We start from the raw sequence: 22,051 nt of genomic DNA on the forward strand, positions 1-22,051 counted from the left end.
CACCAGAAAGTATCGAACGATTCCGTCTTGCCGCCAAAACCAAATCGAAAACATGGTGACGCTACACTGACAGAGTGGTGGCGCCATCTATGCAGGGCGTTGCGAAGCAGGCGCGATTGTTCCGATTTTCTCCGGGTTCGACGCTTGCTCGTAAAGGGGTATTCACACGAGGGAGAAATCCTGGGGATTCCTCCCTGGCACGCGCATCCCACGACGAAAACGTCAGGCTTTGCGATGTGCAAAAGCCTCGCGTTTTCATCTCGTGATGCGCGCGTGCCGGGGAGAAATCCCCGGGATTTCTCCCTCGTGTGAATACCCCTTAAAGATCAGTCCTCACTTTATGCTTGTTTATGCTCTGAAACATTCTCATTCAGGCGTAAATTTTTTTGCTTCACATTCTGACGAATTTGCAGCTTTCTGCAAACCGGAGTTTATGCGGCCTAAAAAGCCGGTTTTACCTTTCACAATTCGACCATACAGATCAGCTGTTACTAATTTGCCTCAATCATTAGCTTAAATTAAAACACAACTAGGCATGGCTGAACTAGGAACACACCTAATTTAAAACATTTTCACCGTAGTTGTTCTTTTTTTTATACAGAGTAGAAGTTTTTATTGCAAACACTGAAAAATTGATGTCGGGAGAACGCAGCCTAACAGTTTCGGCAGGAAAACTTGTTGGAACCTGATTATAAGAAATTTGATGTCGTCAAATGAATGCTACGGAAGCTCGAGCTTCCCTATCATTTGGTTGAAGCGCGTTTCATGTACACACGTTTCGTCGACACGAACGTTTCATTGACACTCGTTAAGCGAATTGCACGCTCTAGGGACGGTTTGTCACGCGTGTGTCAATGGGATGCACGTTAACCCACCCGCCGCCTGAAAAAAAGAAGAAGTCTGTTCAGTTTTCACTGCCATTGTGAGCGTCTCGCTATATTTTGATTTTAATCAAGTTTCTCACTGCTCGGGCCAGGGAAAAAACCATACGATCTTCTAATTTGACGCATCGCTCACCGACCATGGCCGCGGAGGGCCTTCCCTTTGGCCAAGTTGCCACGCCAACCGAAATGGAACAGGATTTAACGGGTATGTCGAGCTCCTCAAGCACCATATCCTACTACGAAAGTATCTCTGATGATCAGGATATTAATTCAGAGCCATATCAAATGGTCCTGGGCCGAAAGAGACGCAAACCATCTACTAGCTCCAACTGCAGCAGTAAGACAGTCAAAACCATGACGGTGATAATCAAGCCCAAAGATCCATTAAGCATGATTGCAACAATTAACCCGATGAAGATTACAGAGAAACTTGAAATGACTGCTCCAGATGGGTTCATCTTGGTTAGGTCCAATCGAAGTCTCAACGTGCTGGCTATTGACACAAGAAACACTGAAGCCACGAAAGCGATTCTTGGACTCACCTCATTAGGTGGAATTCCTGTCGTCGCTTATGAACCACTTCCACTGGAATTGGCGGCCGGAGTGATCTACCAGGTACCAGTAGACGTTAACGAAGCCGAGCTACAATCGGCAGTCCGTGCAACTGCACACGTCATCTCCATGTCTCGACTGGGTAAATCTGAGTCTGTCAAAGTCGTCTTCAGCACGGACACACTACCAGAATATGTCACCGTGGGATACACAAGGTTCAAGTTGCAGCCGTACATAGAGAAACCACGTCAGTGCTGGAAATGCGGTAGTTTTGGACATGTCCAAACCGCCGGCACAAACGACGTGCGCTGCACTCGCAGTGGAGGAGCACACGACCGTATGAAGTTTGAAGCGGCTGACCTGCTCTGCACAAATTGCGGTAAAGCACATGACTTGACATCGCATCTGTGCCCTGTGTACCAAAGGGAAAAGAAAATATATCAGTACAAGAGCGAAGCTAAAGTTGGGTACACAACAGCAAAAGCGGCCCAACTGCCATCGAAGGAGAAAGTGTCCCAAGGTCGCTCTAAAACAGATGGTACAAAAACGAAACAAGACCTGGGAGCTCACCAACTTCTATAGGATGGGATTCAAGATCTACAACCCTCCTCGTCAACACAGCTGTCAAACGTTAGACAAATCCGAACACATGTGAAGCCAAGAGACGCCCAAGTATCCACCTTGGAGTTGAAGAATGAAAACGAATTTCCCAGACTCCCCGATTCAGCTTCGAAATCTGATGTAGAAGTCAAAGAAAACCGGCAACCCAGGCAGGACAAATCCAAGGCACCAGCCAAAGATCAACCGTCTATTACTGGGGACAAGCTTCAAACAATCGTCAATGTCATCCGTAGTATCCTTTGTGCATGGGAGTCTCCCCTATCCCAAGCACTACTAACTGTGATCGATGCAATACTTCCACTTATCAAGCTATGGTGTCGTTAGAGAAGCTTCGTGGTGAAGCCACCGTCCTTCAATAAAACGCGAGAGGTCTTCGAAACCGACTAGCTGACTTTCGTCAATTTGTGCTTAAATATCAATTTCCTGTTATTGCGATTTCAGAATCGCGAGTGTCTCACAACACCAGGTTATCAGGATATGAACTGTATCATTCTCACGGAGGAAATGAACTCAGCAGAGTTTTACTCGGCGTTCGGAAGGATCTGACATTTGTTCAACATAACATCATGCCACACCCTACAAATGAGTATATCGCAGCAACTATTAGAAAAGCAGAAGTTTCCTTTACAGTTATTGCTGGCTACATACCCCCTCGAGCACCCTTCGACGTTCAAAGGCTCCATACTATTCAACAGCAAACCCCATCCCCTCCTATTCTGACGGACGATTTCAACAGTCACAACGCATCATGGGGAAGTAAAAAGAATAACACTTGAGGACACGCATTATTTGACCTCACTCTAAAACATGATCTTGTAGTACTCAATGACGGAAGTCCGACGTATTTTAGAGGGGCATCTATGAGTAGTCCTTTAGATGTTTCGTTCGCATCTTCAACCCTCTCTGGGGAAACAATGTGGGTTGCAGATATTGAAACACACGGTAGCGATCATGTTCCTACATACACTACGATTCGAGGAATGCACTGCACGAAGCGACGTACCACAATGTGCTATACTGACTGGGATCTCTTTAAAACTAAAATGAAATCCGCATGTATCGCGGTAACTGAGCCAAAAGGTCTTGCAGAGGCTATAACCTCTTAAACCTCTCAGGCGACAAAAAATGTCAACATGACAAAACTTCATAGTGCAGTCGATGGTGAATATGAGCGTCTTCGGGCCATTCGTCGACGAGCAGAACGCCGGACAAGGAAGACTAAGAATGTGGAGGATGTTCGGGCTTCTAGGCGAGCGCAAAAGCGTGTTCAACGCCACTTGGACAAACTTTCCAAAAGACGCTGGAGGTAACTTAGTTCCAACCTTGACCCGAGAAAACCACTCGATCAAACATGGCAAATAATGCGAAGCCTACGTGCAAGGCCACAGCAAATCTACCCATTCTGCGCCATCAGTCTGAGTCGCCAAGTAACAGAAACAGTCGTAGCTGAAGAGTTCTGTATCAAGATCACTTCCCGCTCTTCAAGGCCCCATGACAAAGTCAGTGCGCAGGAGGGACATGAATCCGTAAGTGTATGCAAGGCTACTGATGCATGTTTTACCTTAAAGGAACTTGATATGGCGCTCAAGATGTCTAACGTTAGGTCATCCCTAGGTACAGATGGTGTACGGTATTCAGCCTTTTGCCACTTGGGGGAGGGGGCGAGGACCGCAATGCTACACATTTTTAACTCCTCGTGGGAAACGGGTTCTGTACCGAAGTAATAGAAAATTGCTCGGGTTCTACCAATCTTAAAACCTGGAAAACCTCCTTTAGACATTAACTCTTACCGTCCGATAGCATTAACAAGTTGCATAGGCAAAGTAATGGAGCGAATGCTGCTTACCCGTATGGAATGGGATCTAGAAAATAGAGATCTATATCCTTCGTCCATGAATGGATTTCGACGCGGAAGAAGCAGCATTGACAACGTTATTGACTTAGTAACTAGTATTGAACAAATGAAGGTAGTAAATAAAAAAACAACAGCTGTATTTGTGGACATGAAGTCGGCCTTTGATTGCGTAGAACACAACCCTATTCTTCAAGATATGAAGGCCATTGGATTTGGAGGACCTGTATACAAATGGATAGCCAATTACCTAAAAGAAAGAGAAGTCTACATATCGACACAGGACGGCAACACCGGTCTTCATCATATTACTAGGGGAGTACCACAAGGAGGCGTCCTCAGCCCGATGGTTTTTAGCATTTCTCTCATAGGTATCCTGAAAATTCTCGCAAAAACCGTTCACGTGTCTATATACGCGGATGATATCTGCTTCTGGACTTGCAGTAGACCTCTGTATATCAACAAAGCAAGACTACAAAAAGCCATTAACATTACCGCACGGTACCTACACCTCCGAGGTATGCACATATCGCCGGAAAGGTCAGCGGCGATGGCATTCACAAAAAAAAACACACGGGCAAATACCCAATCGAAATAGACGGAAAGGAAATTCTATATGTCACGCAACATACTTTCCTGGGTGTCACTCTCGATAGGCAGCTGACCTGGAGCCCCCATGTAAAACGCCTTGAGAAGAAGCTCTCCTCTTTCATCAATATAATCAGGATGATCAGTGGAACCAAATGGAAATGCTCTGTCTCCGCACTCCTTGCCCTTTATAATGCCTTATTTCTCGGACTTCTGCGCTACAGCCTGCCTGCTATGCATAACATCTCACGTACTCTTCTAAAAGAACTCGAGAGTATTCAAGCACAAGCTCTTCGCACATGTTTAGGGCTTCCTAAAGGAACTTCTAATTTGGGATCTCTTGCGGAAGCACAAGCGATTTCACCAGCCGTTTTAAGAACGCAAGAAACTTTAAGAGCCCATCTTCGTCACAAATCTCGTACATATAAGCATCACCTCACAAATATGGTAACAGAGAGACCACCATCCGGCTTTGCACAAGTTATCACACTCTTGGAGGATTACATTCCAACTTCTTTTAAAGCTGCGGTAATTCCAAGCTATCCACCATGGAGGTACCCTCACTTAGAAATAAGAACGCGTATTCCGGGAATCACTTCGAAGAAAACAATGCCCACCCCCGTGATTACGCAGACAGTGCTGGAACACATAAACCGAACTTATGCCTCATTCAGAAATGTCTTCACCGACGGATCTACAATGTCAGCATCATCGACCCTGGGAGCCTATATTCCGTCTTTGGACGCATGCATGCAAGCAAGGTTGAGCCACGTTACGTCGTCAACAGCGTCGGAACTCGCAGCAATTCGAGCAGCTGTTGCTCGCGTGGGAGCCGAGAGTCCTAATTTTTGGGCTATCTTTGTGCACTCTAAAACTGCTCTACACACCCTCTCTACGATGAAGAGATGTAGACCGAACTTGCAACTCGCACAGGATATTCTGGAAGCAACTCGCGAAGCTTCATGCAAAGGGCACCAGTTTATTATACAGTGGATTCCTGGTCACTCTGGTATAACCGGAAATGTTATCGCTGACAGAGCAGCTCGAAACGCTCATGAGAGCGCTATTACTGTGTCAGTCCCGTTTTCTAAATCAGATGCAGATAACTTAATTAGAGATATTGGCCAAGAAATAGCATCTTCCCTTTGGAGAAATCTTCAATATCATTATTCCTATCTTTGCAATATCGATGCCAAACTTAGATTTCGGGCACCTCGGGGACTACCAAGGGCAGCCGAGACGGTCCTACATCGCTTGAGACTGAATGTGGCATACACCAACAGCTACCTTTACAAAATCGGTAGAGCTGAGTCTTCTGATTGTGCTTCGTGCGGAGTTACCTATAACATGGAACATGTATTGTGCGAATGCAAGGACTACAGCCGGGAAAGGGAGCTTATGAAGACAGACGTGAGGCTACAAAATGAACAAGACGTAAGCATTCGTACTCTGCTTGGTCCATGGATCTCTGCTGCTGATGGGTATAAAGCTACGAAAGCTCTGCTGAAATTTCTAGCAGCTACTCGCTTACAGAAGAAACTGTAGGGGAGTAGATGAACAGCAATGGCCGATGACAATTTCCAGTGAAACATTTTCGTTAGTTTCTTTTTAAAGTTTTTATTACTTTGGTTTTGTGTGTTTTCTCTCTCTATCTTTTTCTGTTTACCTTTTTCTCTTCTATCTTCTTCTGTTTACCTTTATCTCCTCTATCTTTATGATTTTCGCTTCCGTTCATTTCACAATGTAGCAAACCAGTACCAGGCGCTGGTTGACATCATTGTTTATTAAACGCCTACCTCTCTCTCTCACCCGCCGCCTGCGTTCACGCCGCTTCGCGGCAATACTCTGCGGTGGTTCATTACAAAAAGTTAACCCCCCTGAACGACCCGTACACGCCGCTTCGCGGCGACAGTCTCATGTAGCTTATTAAAAAAAAAAAAGGCTAATCCGAGCTGTCGATGAAACGATTTGTCAATGAAACAATCTATCGAGGAGATATCGCGTGCCGATGAAACGATTTGTCGATGAAACATCGTTCGATGAACTGATAGCCACCGCATTCCAACACCCGAAAGAGCCAGAAACGAAACCGCTGGGAATGACGCTGCTGTGGACGCCGGTGCACACTGACTGGACGCCGACGACGGCCCAGGCCGCCAACTGGAACTGCGAAGGCGTCAACTATAGAACTGCGAAGGCAATTGCCTTGCCCAGCCAATGTCAAATATTCTCCTGTCGTCAGCTAAGACAACATGAGGTAGGAATTCTACCAGCCTCTCACCTCGTGCGAGCCAATAGAGGTACCTTACCTGCCTCGCGACGATGTCGTGCCGTGCAAAGATCAGAGAGCTCGCTCCCGAAACTGACGTTGCCCATGTCGTCACGTCGGCCGATTCGCGGAGCAGACCAGGCACGAATTGAGCAAATGGTCAACGTGCAGGCCAGCTGGTGCGTATTATTCATGATGTTGAAACCCTTAAATTGGGAAGGCAGCCCCAAACTATACTAGAAGAGGCGAAAAAAAAAAAAAGAAAAAAAGATGACAGGAAAGTGTGTGGATGGTGGTGTCATAGCGCGCCCGACTACGCCGGCTCCGTCATCTCCCAGTGATATGTTACAGCCCCTCAGGCACTCTCATTAAGCGAGGTACTAACGCGTTGACACCACCAAGTGTCAACGCCCATAACTACGGTAGCCACCACTCGTGTAGGCGTTACCGAAATAAACTAACGAAATGCGTACTCGTTACTCACAAATATAAGGAATGCGTTACTGACAAGACTCACTAAATAAAGCCACGCTTTCAGAGTACCGAAACTCTCAAACTTCGCGTCTGAACCGCGTCAGGCGCCGCCATCTGGGGTCCGCGCGCAGATGGAGGAGTGGCTGTAGCTGAGCTAAGCCGAGCTGTAGCCGTCGCCTGCGCCAGCTGCCGCGGCCGCAGCTGTGGCAGCGAATCAAAGTCGCGTTGTTCGTATCTCGACGTAACACGGAAAACGCGCGTGCTGAGCGACGGACTTCAGCTGCGCGCACATTAAACAGCAAACAGCAGCAGGTAGAGGATCGCTGGGCCCAAGATGGTAGCGTTAAAAAAACGCAATTATGATAGTGACTCACGTGACTGCCGCTGTCCATTGATGCCGCAGCGAACCACAATGTTGTTGAATAGAGCGACTGTATCGTCGGCAAAATGCCAAAGAAAGGGAGTGCGGCACTCTGGATGCGTAGCTTATTTAATGGCTATTACCGACCTATCTTACCTCATAATATAAGGAACGCGTAAGCGTCGCCAATACTTTTGAAAGTGACGCTGGTTATTTTGCGTTGCTTCGTAATTAGTAATTAACGCGTTTTATTCTTTGAATTTACAGGTATGCATAAGCGCCATATTGCAAGAAGCATTAAGTCCATCCATGGGTGACGTCACTGGCAGGCAGCCAAGAGGCGAAGCAGAGAATATAATAATAATTATTATTATAATATTTAATTAAAGTGCTCCAAAAGAACCACGATTGCCTTTAGATCGGTGCACTTCCACATAAACACAATAAGTATGTAATAAAAATATACATGCTCATAATGAAGACACGCTAATGCAAAATTAGTACAAAAACACACCAGGAGGAGGAGGAGGAATAAACTTTTAATAAGTGGAGCTTCAGGCGCTGATCGCTGGGCGCACGCCCGGTGGGAAGCCCTTTTCCGCGCTGGCTGCCCGGGCCCTCTCCACCAGGCTACGCTGAGTTGAGAGGTCGGAACTGGTCAGCTGGCCCACCCACTGCTCGTAGGTAGCGTGAGGGTTGGGGGAAGGGAGGGGGTTTGCTGACACTCCCAGACTATGTGGTACATGGTGCCAGGCTGGGAGCAGAAGTTGCAGGTAGCAGGATAGAGGGTGGGATGGCGTTCAGTAGAGTGCCGTGGGAATACGAGTTAGTTTGTAGCCGACGAAACGTGGTCGCTGCGGCTCTGGATAGGGGGGGGGGGGGGGGGGGTGCGGTGGCGGGAACTGTTGTCGTTTGTGGCGGTAATGAGCGGGGATGTCCATGTATTTTTGAAGAGGAGTCGGTTTGAGGGGCGGCGGAGAAGAGCTCACCGGAGAAAAGCTCACCGGTGTAAAGCTCACCAGAGATAAGCTCACTGGAGAAAAGCTCCCCGCAAAACCGGCAGATGCGGAGAAAAGCTCACCGGCCTTCGAGGAAATCCAGAGACAAGCTCACCGATTTTTTTTTTTTTTTACTTAGCGGATTCTGCGTGAAACGTGGCAATTTAGCACGCTTCGCATTCGTCACTTAATTAAAAAGATATCCTCATTTTTGTAATATTCTTGAAGTTCACTAGGAATAATTACTAATTCCTCAGAAGTTAGTAATCACCCATTCTGTATATTAATGAAGCCTCAAGTATAAAATCAAAACATCGTACTCCGGTAAAAAAAAAAAAAAAAAAAAAAAAAAAAGGAAACAATTTATTGATAGCTGACAGTGCACCATCGGTAGCGCTCTCAGGTAAAGAGGTTTGTTGTTTACGAACTAATATGAATAGCGGTGTGTGACCAGTTTCAGCTCCAAATATTGTGTAGTGCCTAAAATATAAGTAGGTGTTTGCTGATGTAACCAGTGTCGCCTACACTGTTTTCTTTCTGTTACTTTCACTAACAAAACTTTACTTGCGAGAACAGCTTCGTCCTGTCGCGTTTGTTGTCTTCACTCTGTCGTCGTCGTTTGAGCCGTTTTCATCATGTATAACGTTTACCAACTCGCTCTTTTTGCTACCTTACAGAAGACTGGTTTCTATATAGGTCGCGAGGAACAAAGGTAACAGTGTGCAATGCAACTCTGAAGGTCGTGGGTGGCTCACCGTAAAGGGGAACTATCACACAAAGGCAACGCGAGGAAACACCAGCACGAACGGCTAGATAACGTGCATGCCCGTGGAAGAAAGAAGCCTCGATATCCTACTGACTGTTTTATCCTGTTTTCAAAGGTTGAAAAAAGCTTCAAAGACATTTTCAGGCACCGCCTTGTTGCGCATGCACTTTCGGATTTTCGAAATGTACAGTTTTCATTTTTAGGTTTAAGCAGGCATTATTAAGTTTTCGAACTTTTTCCTGATCTTCAACTTCATAAAGTATTCAGTTAGGCTTTCGTTGCCTAGAGAGGGAGCCACAAAAAAACACTCGCCCGCAATTATTAATTTGGGGGCGATATACTGCTAACGAACATAATTCTTCTACTATTTCTGTATCTTCCGGGGTGCCTCAGGGATCTGTCCTCGGTCCTCTATTGTTCTTAATTTACATCAATGATCTTCCTGCCCAGATTGTATCCTCTATCAAACTGTTTTCCGATGACTGTGTGTTATACCGCGTGATTACTAACCCATGTGATACTACAATGCTCGAGTCTGATCTCGATATCCTTTATTCTTGGTGCGCCAGCTGGGTACTGAAGCTTAACGTTAACAAATGCCAAAGCATGCGTGTTTCCCGTCTTTCGAGGCTCGCGGACCCTACCGTGTACGTCCTTAACAATACTCCGTTATCATGTGTCGATTCGTACAAGTACCTAGGCATACACATAACTCATAATCTCTCCTGGAACATGCATGTGAACTACGTATGTAATAATGCTAACCGCATGCTAGGGTTTTTACGCCGACACTTTGTTTCTGCTGCTGTTCCCGTGAAGCTACAATCATATAAAACTCTAGTTAGGCCTAAACTTGAGTATGCTTGTACAATTTGGGATCCTGGGCAGGCTTCATTATAAACATTCTCGAGTCCATCCAAAACCGTGCTGCTCGTTTTATTCTTTCTTATTATTCTGGTAATGCAAGTGTCTACGCAATGAAATTAACCCTGGATCTACCTGTCCTTACCCTTCGTCGCAAGTATCTTCGCCTATGCCTATTCCACAAAATTTATCATCATAACCAGCTTCTTCGAGACCAGTTATATCTTCGTGCATTTTACATATCGTCTCGCACTGACCGTCAGTTTAAGGTGGGACTCCATCATGTCGAACAAACACATACTTTGACTCCTTCATTCCAGGAGCTTTCAACGATTGGAACCGCCTCCCTGCCTCTATCGGTGCCATCACTGAAGCCACAGGCTTCAAGAATGTAGCCAACGATTTTATACTGTATAGTACCACTCCTCTCTGTAACGCTTCCGGGCCTTGAGAGTATGCAAATAAATAAATAAATAAATAAATAAATAAAGAAGCGTAACAAATAATAGAAAAAAATGAAATTTTCTATGGCAGTTTGATACTTTAGACCCATGTTACGGATAAAAAAAACAGGACGCGGGATGCAAAAGAAAACGCGTTTGTCGTGTAGGACTTGCCAAATTATGAGGCGCTGGAGAAATCCAGCATTTTCTGTTAAGTCCTTATTTCGAACTCTTATTGTTCGCCTTCCGCCCATTGAAAGGCATGCGGGAAGGGCCTTAAAACGCACCTGGTATCGCTGCGCCGCAGCTTTCTTCCACAACATAAAGTTCGTCTGCTTTCCTTGCCGTCACAATGGCAACGAACGCCGAATGAATGTAAGCACGCACGGTACCGCCGCGTGAAGCCAGCAACAGCTGACGCCATTCTACGAACGCCATCTGTTAGCCAAAGCCGAACACGGTGTGTTAGATCAACCGTCTCCGCCGGTCGCCGCTGGCAAAAACGACGAAGCTGAGACACGCCGACGGCGATTGAGCAAGCAACAGCACCGCGGGACGACTGCAACGGCGGCATTTATTGGGATCAAAGGCGCGAAATAAGCTAGAACAATTTTTATTTGAATCAAAACACTCGATATACAAGTTGGGGACCACATACCTTTGCTGGGTCTTTCCTGTGAACTTTTTACAGACACACGAGTTGCCCCATTCAGAAAATAGCTCCGTTTGCAAAATATGGGGGCCCTAAAAAGGGCCGTTTAGACGGGATCCGGACAGAATAGTCTCGGACAAAATGATCCCAGACAAAATGGTCCCGGTCGAAAAGGTCCCGGTCAAAATGTTCCCGGACAGAATGGTCCCATGCCCTAAACCGGAAAAAACGGTCCCAAGCAAATTTTGAGACATAGTTTGCTTGTTCCTCGGAAGTTGGTCGATTTTTTGCGCTTGCTGCATACTGGGCATTGAGAAAACATTTTTTTTTCTGAATAGTTAAAAATGAAACGCTAACCATTTTACAGTTTACATAATCAGTTGAAAACACACTGCATGCCGGTCGTTGAGCCAAGACGAAGAGAAACGTATACTATAACAATAATATAGAAGTAGTTATATCAAAATATACGTCTGTAATATGTGATTTAATCAATACGAAAAGAAGGACGTTGTTCCATAACACGCTATCCCAAACAATATATTTGAGCTTTGTGTTTACAGACGTTTTCTGTATCCTGGCGTTCTCAGTCGCGTGGGTTCCGTATCTGGTATGTGCGACGAAAAAATAATAAAACATTTCAACCTGGAATATGCGAGAAAATATAGGGGAGGCAAAACAAGAATGGGTGACAATCACGCATTTTTCGTGAACAACTTCCAGCGGCGTGGAGACATCAAAACGATGTTTCACTGGATACCAGAGGTGACGACATTCCAGATGGCTGCGACATTGTGGATCACACTATAGTGATACATGATTGCCTTCACGCAACACAAATATGTAATATGTGCATGATGATGTCTGAATCATCATGTGCGTTCGTTTTTTTGCAGCGCCATTGCGTTGATTTGAAATTATATAAAATACTGGCGAATTTTTCTATTTGCTTCTCGCACCTATACTACGTTTTACTAAAGTCACAGTGCAGCCGATTCTACGAGCTGATAGGAAAAATCAAGCAGTACTGAAAACAAAACGCGCCGATGGCATTCGTCTACTTTTTTGTGCATGTTATATCCGGCTAGTCCAATGAATCGCAGAGCACATCGCGACTTTGCGCTTTTAGTGTGTGCACGTGTCTTTGCGTGGTGACTTCCAAGCACCGGCTTTGTACAGTGCTCTGACTAAGGCGAAGAGGAGCCAAAGAGCCAAGTGAGCAATAATATAACTTTAATTAACTTTCGGACTTCTTTAACTATTTCATCAAATGAATAAAGCAAAAACCATAAATATGTTAAAGTACATATTACACGTGTGTTGAATACACCTTCATAACAGCAGTTAACCAAAACTTAAAAGAGCGCCCAAAGTGTCGACAAATTGCTTGGGACCATTTTGTCTGGGCTTGAGCTTGGAACCATTCTGTCCGGGACCATTTTGAACCGGACCATTTTGTCCGGGGCCATTTTGTCCGGGACCATTTTGTTCGGGACCATTTTGTTCTATACTCCGTTTAGATTGCTACTAGAAGCTATAACTGACGTAGCAAGCACTTGACAAGCGGTTGGCGCATAAGTCCTCTTTATGCATGCAGGCGGGCGACGGGCTCAGCGCAGCGAATCACTCGAAGTCACCAAGGCCACCAGAATCCTCGCCCTGTCTGCATCGGGGCTCTAGATTTTGGCCGCCGCAGCGACGAACGACTGGAACCTATCAGTGTTTCCGTGCGCCTTCTCTCTCCTCCAAAACATGAACATTGGGCCCGCCTGCATGCATAAAGACGACTTACGCGCCAACCGCTTGTCAAGTGCTTGTTACGTCAGTTATAGGTTCTGGTAGCGCTCTAAACGACCCTCATTAGGAGCCCAATATTTTGCAAACGAAGTTGTTCTCCGAATGCGGCACCTCATGTCTCTGTAAAAAAGTTCGCAAGAAAGACCCAGCAAAGGTATCTGGTCCCCAACTTGGATATTGCGTGTTGTGATTGAAATAAAAATTGTTCTTTCTTATTTCGCGCCTTTGATACCAATAAATGCCGCCGTTGCATTGGTCCCGTGGTGCTGTTGCTTGCTCAATCGCCGTCGGAATATCTCTGCTTCGTCGTCTTTGCCAGCGGCGCGCCGGCGGAGGCGGTTGATCTGACACAGCGCATTCGGCTTTGGCTAGCAGACGGCGTTCGTAAAATGGCGTCAGCTGTTGGTGGCTTCACGCGGCGGTACCGTGCGTGCCTCCATTCATTCCGCGTTCGTTGCCATGGTGACGGCAAGGAAAGCAGACGAACTTTATGTTGCGGAAGAACGCTGCGGCGCAGCTATACCAGGTTTGTTCTAAGGTCCTTCCCGAATGCTTTTCAATGGGCGGAAGGCGAACAGAAAGAGTTCGAAATAGAGACTTAACACAGAATGCTGGATTTCTCCAGCGCCTCAGAATTTGACGAGCCTTGCACGAAAGACCTGTTTTTAAACCGGAGTTTAGAGATAGTTTTTTTTACAACAACATGGGTATAAAGTATCAATGTGCCTCTTCCTTTTTATAGAGCTCACAAATTTTGATAATAATACATTGATATACGTTACGTATGAGCCAACAGCCTCCATGTAAAAAGAAGAAAACAATCGGTGAGCTTTTCTCCGCATACGCTCAATGGCCGGTGAGCTTTTCTCCGCATTCGCCGGTTCTGCGGTGAGCTTTTCTGCGGTGAGCTTACCTCCGGTGAGCTTTTCTCCGGTGAGCTTTTCTCCGGGATTCGGATTTGAGGGTGCACGGGGTTTGCGTGTCGTTGCCCTCTTGAGAAACGGCCCGGTTTGTATGAGCGCGAGCAGTGGCGTGTGTCGCATCGTTTTCCTCGAAGGACTCGTGCCCGGGGGTCCAGCCGATATGGAGTTCCGGGAGCTGGCGTACGTTTTGTTGAACTTTGAGGGTTGCTGATGATGGTGCGGCCTAGTAGGAAGTTGCGGCAAGCGGCTTGAGAGTCGGTCAGTACAGTGACGTACTCGTCACCAGTGGTGGCCGCCAAAGCAATGGCGAGCTCTTCTGCTGTCTCGATAGACGTAGTGGAGATTGTAGCTGCCGTCAGTTATTTTCAATAGGCATCGGTGACGCTCACGGCATGGGCTGGTTGTTAGGGGTACGGGGAAGCATCTGTGTAGCGAGTAAAAGAAGAGTTTGGGGAGAGTTCGTATTGGCTCTTGAGGGCTCGTATCTGGGCTTCTCGGCGTGCCTTGTTGAAGGTGGGGTGCATGTTTCTTGGGTAGGTGCGGCTTTGATTGAATGTCGGATGCCGAGAGGGATGCATTTCTTCTGCTCGCATTCTGCAGGAGGCGTGTAGCCGAGCCGGCTGAGCGTAGCTCCCCCTTCCGGTGTGAGTTTGAGTCGGGTGAATTGTGAGACTCGATGGGCTTCTTTTATTTCCTCGCATGTATTATGGACGCCAAACTGCAGGAGTTTTCGTGCGGCCGTCTTTAGGGGTAGTACCAGGGCGGCCTTGTAGGCTTGGCGTATGGGAACGTTGAGTTTCTCCTCCGCGGATTTCAGGTCCAAGTACGGTGTCCCGTACGTGACTCGGCTTATGAGAATAGCTTGAATAATGCGTAGAGTGTTCTTTTCTTGTAGTCCAAAGTGGCGATGGGAGACTCTGCGGAAGAGGTGCATGAGTTGGGTGAGTGTGCGCTGCAGGAAGAGGATGGTCTGGACGGCTAAGCCATATTTTGGTACGTTGAGGCCCAGGATGCGAAGGCGTGGGACGTGGGAGATGCGTTGGTTGTCAATGATGAGCTCTGGATCTGGTATGGGGTCTGTGTTTTTTTTTTTTTCGGATGTTCTCTTGCACAGTGTTAGAAGGGCAGATTTTTCTGGGGCGCACTCGATTTTCCTGGGTTGCAGGTATTTCTGGGTCATCTGCATGGCTGCTTGAATTGCGTCTTGCTGGTACCCCGGGGATCCGGTGGAGACCCAGAGTGTTAGCTCGTCTGCGTAGATGGCATGATGTAGGTTCGGGATGGCTTGTAGTAGGGGTGGCAAGTCCTTCATGGCGATGTTAAACAGTAGGGGGACACTACCGAACCTCGTGGCGTGCCTGTTGGTATGGTTGTGAACGTGTCGGATCGGAGGTGTCTGATACCCACTGTTGCCGTGCGGTTGGTGAGGAATGAGGTGAAGTATTTGTTTGGGCGCTCACCCCAGTTAGTGGACGCGATGTCTTGAAGGATGACCTGGTGTGAAATGTTGTCGAATGCCCCCTTAATGTCTAGGGCCAAGATCGACCGCTCGCTGTGGTCATTCAAGCTGTCCAGCACTTCCTCCTTGAGCTCAAGCAGTATGTCTTGGGTGGACAGATGCGGGCGAAAGCCGTACATTATGTCGGGGAAGTAGCCTTTGCCCTCAATGTGAGGCGAGAGCCGGTTGGGGACCATGTGTTCGAAAGATTACTTTTTAAACATCCTGAATGCAGTCCGGATGCCTCAAGAAGAATTTCGCCCAAAAATAAAACTAATCACAGCAATAGTCACGGGATGAGACTCATTTGAGCGTTCCCCAACAGTGGCTCAGAATGTGCCTAAGAGTTACATAGCAGCAACTTTTGAGAAACACTCAAATGAGTTTCATGACGTTAATATTGCTCCGATTTTTTTTCTTTTTTTAGAGAAAAATGAGGGATGCATTAGGTGATATCAGGATTGCATTCAGGTTGTTCTATATATTGTTCTTTGCAATGTCTGTGGACGAGACATGTTGTTTGTCTGATGTGGACGTCCTACAGAAAAAGATGTGCTTGTTTACCGTTCAGATAGAAATACGTTTACAACATTATATTGTTTATTGATTAAACCTCAAAGTTGCTTTTAATTTTACACCGAATACAGTTAAGATCCATAAAAAGTGTATGTGGGCTCCACAAAACATTTGATTTGTTTTTAACAGCAGCAGAAAAAATTAAAATTGCGTCATTTACGGCGCACACATTAAACGTGTGCGTGTCGTAATTGACTACTGGTGTTACTACAGGAGAAGTATTCAAAACTGCGCGAATAAAAATAAAATACTACACGTTTGGTTAGATGTTTACAAAAAAAAATGTCGCGACCACGACGATGTTTGACTGAGAGCCACTTGCGCTCAACAACAAAATAACAAAATTGTGCCTTGAATATGATCGGCCGAAGGCAATGAACTATATTTAATAAGTTAATGTCTACCATTCGAGACAGTTGCGTTTTTATGGCTTCAATCTTGTCAGAAGAGTTTTCAATTATCCTTTCATCAATCCTCTTGGGCCGCTCTCTTTGGGTCATACCATCTTCTGAAATAGACTCAATAGATCGCAAATGCGAGGGGTTGTAGGAATTCATGATGTAATTGAACGCAAATCGCATCACGAGAGCTTTCTCCATTGTGCACGAATCACTCAATGAAACAAGTTATTCTGGATTTACACCGTAAATCAAATCTTCTCAGCCTTTTTGGTATATGTGAGGGAAGTACAAAGGGAGTTTGTGTGGCACTTCCGCCTGCAGTATGATAAAACAAGAAAAATATATTCACCAAGCATGCGGGGACTTCCAATGACGCAAGTATGCTGAACGCTTGCTGCAGAAACCACTATTCATTTGTCTCAGAAACCACTATCATTGGTTGTCTAAGCCTATGAACTGTAATTACGATGCCTCGAAGTCTTTTAAGAACAGCTCGGTACTCTGTACTTTCATTCCAAATCAGGCAGGCAAAAATTGATCTAATATATTTTTATTATTAACAGAAACAAGTATTAGAAAAAACATTTCGAAAGCATTTTTGAAAAAAAAAAAATAAAAACGCGAACAGTAACCGCTCATTCACACTGGAAGCGGATCCGCGTTCGCCAAGCGGTTGCGGACGCGGTTGTATAAAGATCCAGTACCATTGCACGCGCACTCGATGACGCCAAGTGCGCCTGCAATTGTACTGGATCTTTATACAACCGCGTTCGCAACCGCTTTCCGAACGCGGATCCGCTTCCAGTGTGAATGAGCGGTTAGATTGGCGAGGTGTTTCTTCTTATTGTAATTTATAAAAAAATTAGGTGACTGAGGCAGAAACGACGGCTTGCGACGACCTCACTCAGTTGACAATTGACATCCAAGCATAATCTAAAATACGATGCCCATCCCATTGTTTATCCAGGACCGAGGCTACGCTATGAACACAGAACACATCGCGTGTACCTGCACTCGTCTGCTCTATTCCTTCCCCATATCTATTCCATTTTAAGTCCGAGTGCAGCCAGCACTGCAATTCAATAAAGCAGCAAATCAAGCAGCTCCAAAAATGGATCGTTACGTCACCCGTCGTCTTTGTGCGTTTTTTATCACCTACTACGCCAATCACGCAAAGAAACAAAAGCGCGGGATCACGCCGCACTCACTGTCCGTGATTGGTTTAGCCGGCGATTGCAAACTCACAAAGACCATGAGCATCATGACGACCTACTTTCGGTGGCGCCTGTTTGGCTCCGTCAGATCGTAGCGTTGGGTGCGGTGGGACTTTATAGGGAGTTTTAGGCGACCGTTTTTGCACATCCGATACGCGAAGATGGGTCCTCCGGTACGAACTTCGCGTGTGTGTGTATTCTACGGTAGCACATACGCCGTTCGTACCGGAGGGCCCATTGTACCGCGTAAGATGTGCAAAAACGGTTCTCTGGAACTCTTTAATAGGGTGATTTAGGGAACCGTTTTTGCACATTCGGTACGGTACGATGGGCCGTCCGGCACGAACCGCGCACGCGGGAGTCTCCTGCGGTAGCATATGCGAAGTTCGTACCGGATTGTCTATCGTGCCGTGTCGGATGTGCGAAAACGCTTCCCTAAAACTCCCTAATGTAAAACGGAGTCTAGGGTAAGATGCAGCTGTAGCCGTCACGGTGCTTTGCTATTTGAACACTCAATAGCTCCGTCTGGCTTGGAATAGCTGCCCGCTGTCCTGACCAGTCGTACGATTCATTTCGTTCATAAGGGCGCAGTCACTGAAAGCCGATGACGACAAAAATCACTCCGAATCTGACGTAAAAAAGGAAGTACAGCATCCTGCGCGGCTGGCACTTGGAGCTTAGCACGAGGGACTGGGCGACCGCGGGCTCAGCGTGGGTCCGTTCGACCACCGCGAACTGCCCGGAGCCCACCCGGTGCAGGAACGTGCACTCGCGCACGTCCCAGCAGGGCTCGAGGGAGAGGTTGCGGTCGAAGACGCTTCGCCAGGCGGACACCTCAACTAGAACGTCGTTGTACGGGTCGCCCTACAGATCGTTGACGAGTAGCAGGTAGTGGTAGTCTTCGGAGGTCGCCAAGTGGTGCAGTGTTCGCCTGCGCGAAACAGGGCCAGGTTCGTTTAAGTCAACAATAGGGTGCGTCTTCCGCTCGCTGGATCTGGCTACATATATTTGGAAATGGCGCCACGAGTTACATTCGTCACTGGTTCGGTCTCCTTTGCACACGTCTGCCGTTGACTTTGGAAAGTCTATTGGTCTAATCTTTTTCCAAAAATGGCCTATGACTTGTCGTTTCACAGCTTGAAATACACCACATAAACGCAGATTCAATGCAAGCTTGAGCTTTCTTTCCGCGGGTGCCAACTTTTCTGTTTGATCTCCAGCTTAAAAAGAAAGTAAATTGTTTTGTTTTTTTTATGTGAAAACAAACACTTAGATTGTAGTCTTTTGGCCTCCAGCATCACGAATATGGAGAATATTTTTTTTCGGTTTTATGCACAGAAGCTTTAGAAAATCGTTTTCAAAGTGCGGCTGAAGCCCCTTTAGCTCGGAGCGTGGCGTCACATCCAGAGTTTTCGGAATCTCCGCTCTCGCGCATCTTCAGCGCCCATAAATCTATGCACAAGCACTCTTGCTATTTAAAAAAAAAAGAGGTATAAAAATAATTAAAGGAAGATTCATTGGTGGATCCTAAAGCGGGGGTTAAGCTATTTATATAAAAATGGTAAAAAACACAGGCGAGCTGGTGAAGAACTTGCATAATAGCAGGGGACACAGAGCAATAAAAAGAACGATAAAAAAACCACAGGTTTCAATTTCGTTGTTTTGTCAGTTTTCTATCGTTCTGTGTCTCCGGTTACTATGGAAGTAATTATGCTGGGTGTACCCGAGAAAGGAGAACACTTATTTTTTTTGGTTCGGGTAAATACACTAAGCATCGCAGAAAGCTCAAACTTGGTAAGAATGTGGCGCTAGCGGCTGGGATTGAATCCGAAAGTTTGAGAACATGACGTCACCTTAATAAAAAAAATAAGAATAAAACTTATGAGCCGACGTTTAGCTTAGTCGAATCTCGTCAAAACAAGAAATGACACTGTGGGCGTCCTCAGCTTCTATTTCAGTTGAAACAACTTATCAGCAGGAAAGAGAGTAATATCTTCTTTCTTGCTGAGAAGTTGTTCTCATCAAAATAGATGCTACATTTGACCACAACGTCATTTCTTCTTTTAACGATACTACGTTTAGACGGACGACGGCTTACATAGACATTTCCTTTTTTTTCAATTATATTTTATTAAGGCAACCTCATGTTTGCAATCTTTCGCGTTCTACCCCAACCACTAGCGTCACATTCTCACAGGGTTTGAACCTTTTTCGATGCATAGTTTATTTACCACGACCGAAAAACACTATTCTCGTTTCTTGGAAACTCCCTGTCCATCATACAGAAGCCATTTCCTATGTTGAGACCTATAGAAATAAGAAAAATGTGTCTCTGGTTCGCTCCCGCTTTCGCACCGCAAACTTCGTGCCAATTTAAAGTAAAATGAACTGGATCCTTCGACCAAGTGGAAATTTCTTGTAAATGCCGATTGGAAATTAATGGAAAATAAAGGAAACCATCAATCCGCACAGCCAGTGGAACGGCCCAGGAAAAGCCAGCCGGTACTAAAAGCACCACCGATGCCCGACTGTCCGCCTCCGCTACTAAGACACGAGTGCGTCTCACAGCGGGTCCGACGGTCACTGTATGGCAACCATGAACCACACAGCCCCGTCGCAGTAATCCAGTGAGCATACAGATTCGAACGAAGTTACCGCGATATCCGTGCTTCGAACGGCACAGGGCAATAAGTTCAAGGAGAAACTTGGCCCGCGGCATTCCAACCACGGATGTTGCGGTGAGTCGTGTCTGCAGGCTGTTTCTTGTACGATGCATAAGAGGTGTGACCCCTGATTTAACTACTGCGTTAACATGACCCATCGGAAACGCCAAGCACGTCCCTTTTTGGGTAACGCTAACGCTGATCCCTTCACACTTTTTATGTTTTGGCTCTCTCTTTTGCTCCTCTTCTTTTTGCTGCCTATTTTTGGTTTTGTTACGAAGTGAGTGTTGGTGTTTCCCAGAAGTTATGCTAATGCAATCCCTAAGGATCTACCAAGAAACCTTTCTCTAATCTTTTTCTGGCGTAATTGAACCAGCGCTAGTACTCCAATTCGTAGCACAAACCAAGGCATACGCGCTCTGCACACCTGCAAGTGGAGACTCGCCCCAGCATCCGCGCGCCCATTGGCTTCCGACCCATGACGTCGTCTCCCTCTCTCCTTTTTCTTTCACTACTCTGCTTTTTTCTACGCGCGCGCTTCCCTTTTCCCTGTTTCGTCCACAGACGAGCGCCGTTATTTTCTCCCTGTCATATGAGTATACTAATGCTGAGGCATTAAAAACAAAAACAAAAAAAGTCACGACTGGTGTCGGTGCGGGGGAATATAGACGCTTTGCAGCAGCTGCGCGTGGGCGCCGCCATAACTGACCTTCAGTTTTTGTTCCCCCTTATTACGTTTACTTCACTTCATTATTACCATAGCAGGCCAGGTTATTGACATCTTAGACTTTATTCTGTCTTGCTCCCCAGCATTGGCCTTTGTGGAGGCTCGTCTACACCAATGTCAATGGCTCGGTATCGCGGTAAAACAAGAGAAGGTCAGCAATGGCAGCTGTATTCTGGCGCGTGTGTAAAGGGTCAATACCTGGTAGGCTTGCATTTGCACTCGCTGCCCACACAAGCGACACGGGCATGGCCGCCTAAACATTTTTGGCATGACGTAACGACTGGTCGGAGAAGTTTCGTGCTTTCTCGCGTTTGGTTACATCTTCGGGAAAAACGAACGGGATATTCAAATTCACGACCTAAAAATACTCTAAAATTCACCTCTAACACGAATTTTTTTATCCAAGAACCTCTTCTAATTTGTCTTAAGAAATCCTGTTGCCAGGCCATAGACTGCGTCAGACACTTACATCGGAAAGGGCTCATGATTGGTGTGATATAGTACCACTCTAGTGAACAAATCGCGAATAATTCAGCAGCATCGACTTAGAACCCTTTCCATTCGGGTTAGAGGGCATCCCTGGAAGTTGATTCAAGAAAGCCGCTTCGTCCATAACAACACGCAGTGTCAAAGAGGACGACGAAAATAATTTCTGGAGAAGGAAAGCAAGAGAGACAAAGAACAAACATAATTTTTCAAACACAGCTAGATGACTGGTGCGGGACCGAAAAAATCCGCCTGGTCCGGGTATCGAACCCGGGACCTCTTCATTTCCAGTGGAGCGCTCTACGAACTGACCTAAGCAGGAGTTAGACGTCAGTGGGGCAAACAGGTTTTATCAGCTGCCACCAGTCTAACAGCAAGAAGGGTGAAAGGCTTGCATTTTAAGGTTATGATTATAATGCAACCAAAGAGGACTTTACTTTTT

At 46.2% G+C, this 22,051-nt stretch overlaps 1 protein-coding gene across 1 annotated transcript; it reads left to right on the forward strand.

Annotated features, from left to right (window-relative positions):
• Positions 1-1,022: 1,022 nt before the first annotated feature.
• LOC120843533 lies at positions 1,023-2,018 on the forward strand. The gene has a single exon (XM_040214929.1). It carries the CDS (start codon positions 1,023-1,025, stop codon positions 2,016-2,018), a length of 996 nt encoding a protein of 331 aa, XP_040070863.1.
• The last annotated feature ends 20,033 nt before the right edge of the window (positions 2,019-22,051 follow it).

This window comes from Ixodes scapularis, unplaced genomic scaffold (genome assembly GCF_016920785.2).
Source record: "Ixodes scapularis isolate PalLabHiFi unplaced genomic scaffold, ASM1692078v2 PGA_scaffold5__190_contigs__length_132052651, whole genome shotgun sequence".
In the NCBI taxonomy this organism is placed as follows: domain Eukaryota; kingdom Metazoa; phylum Arthropoda; class Arachnida; order Ixodida; family Ixodidae; genus Ixodes; species Ixodes scapularis.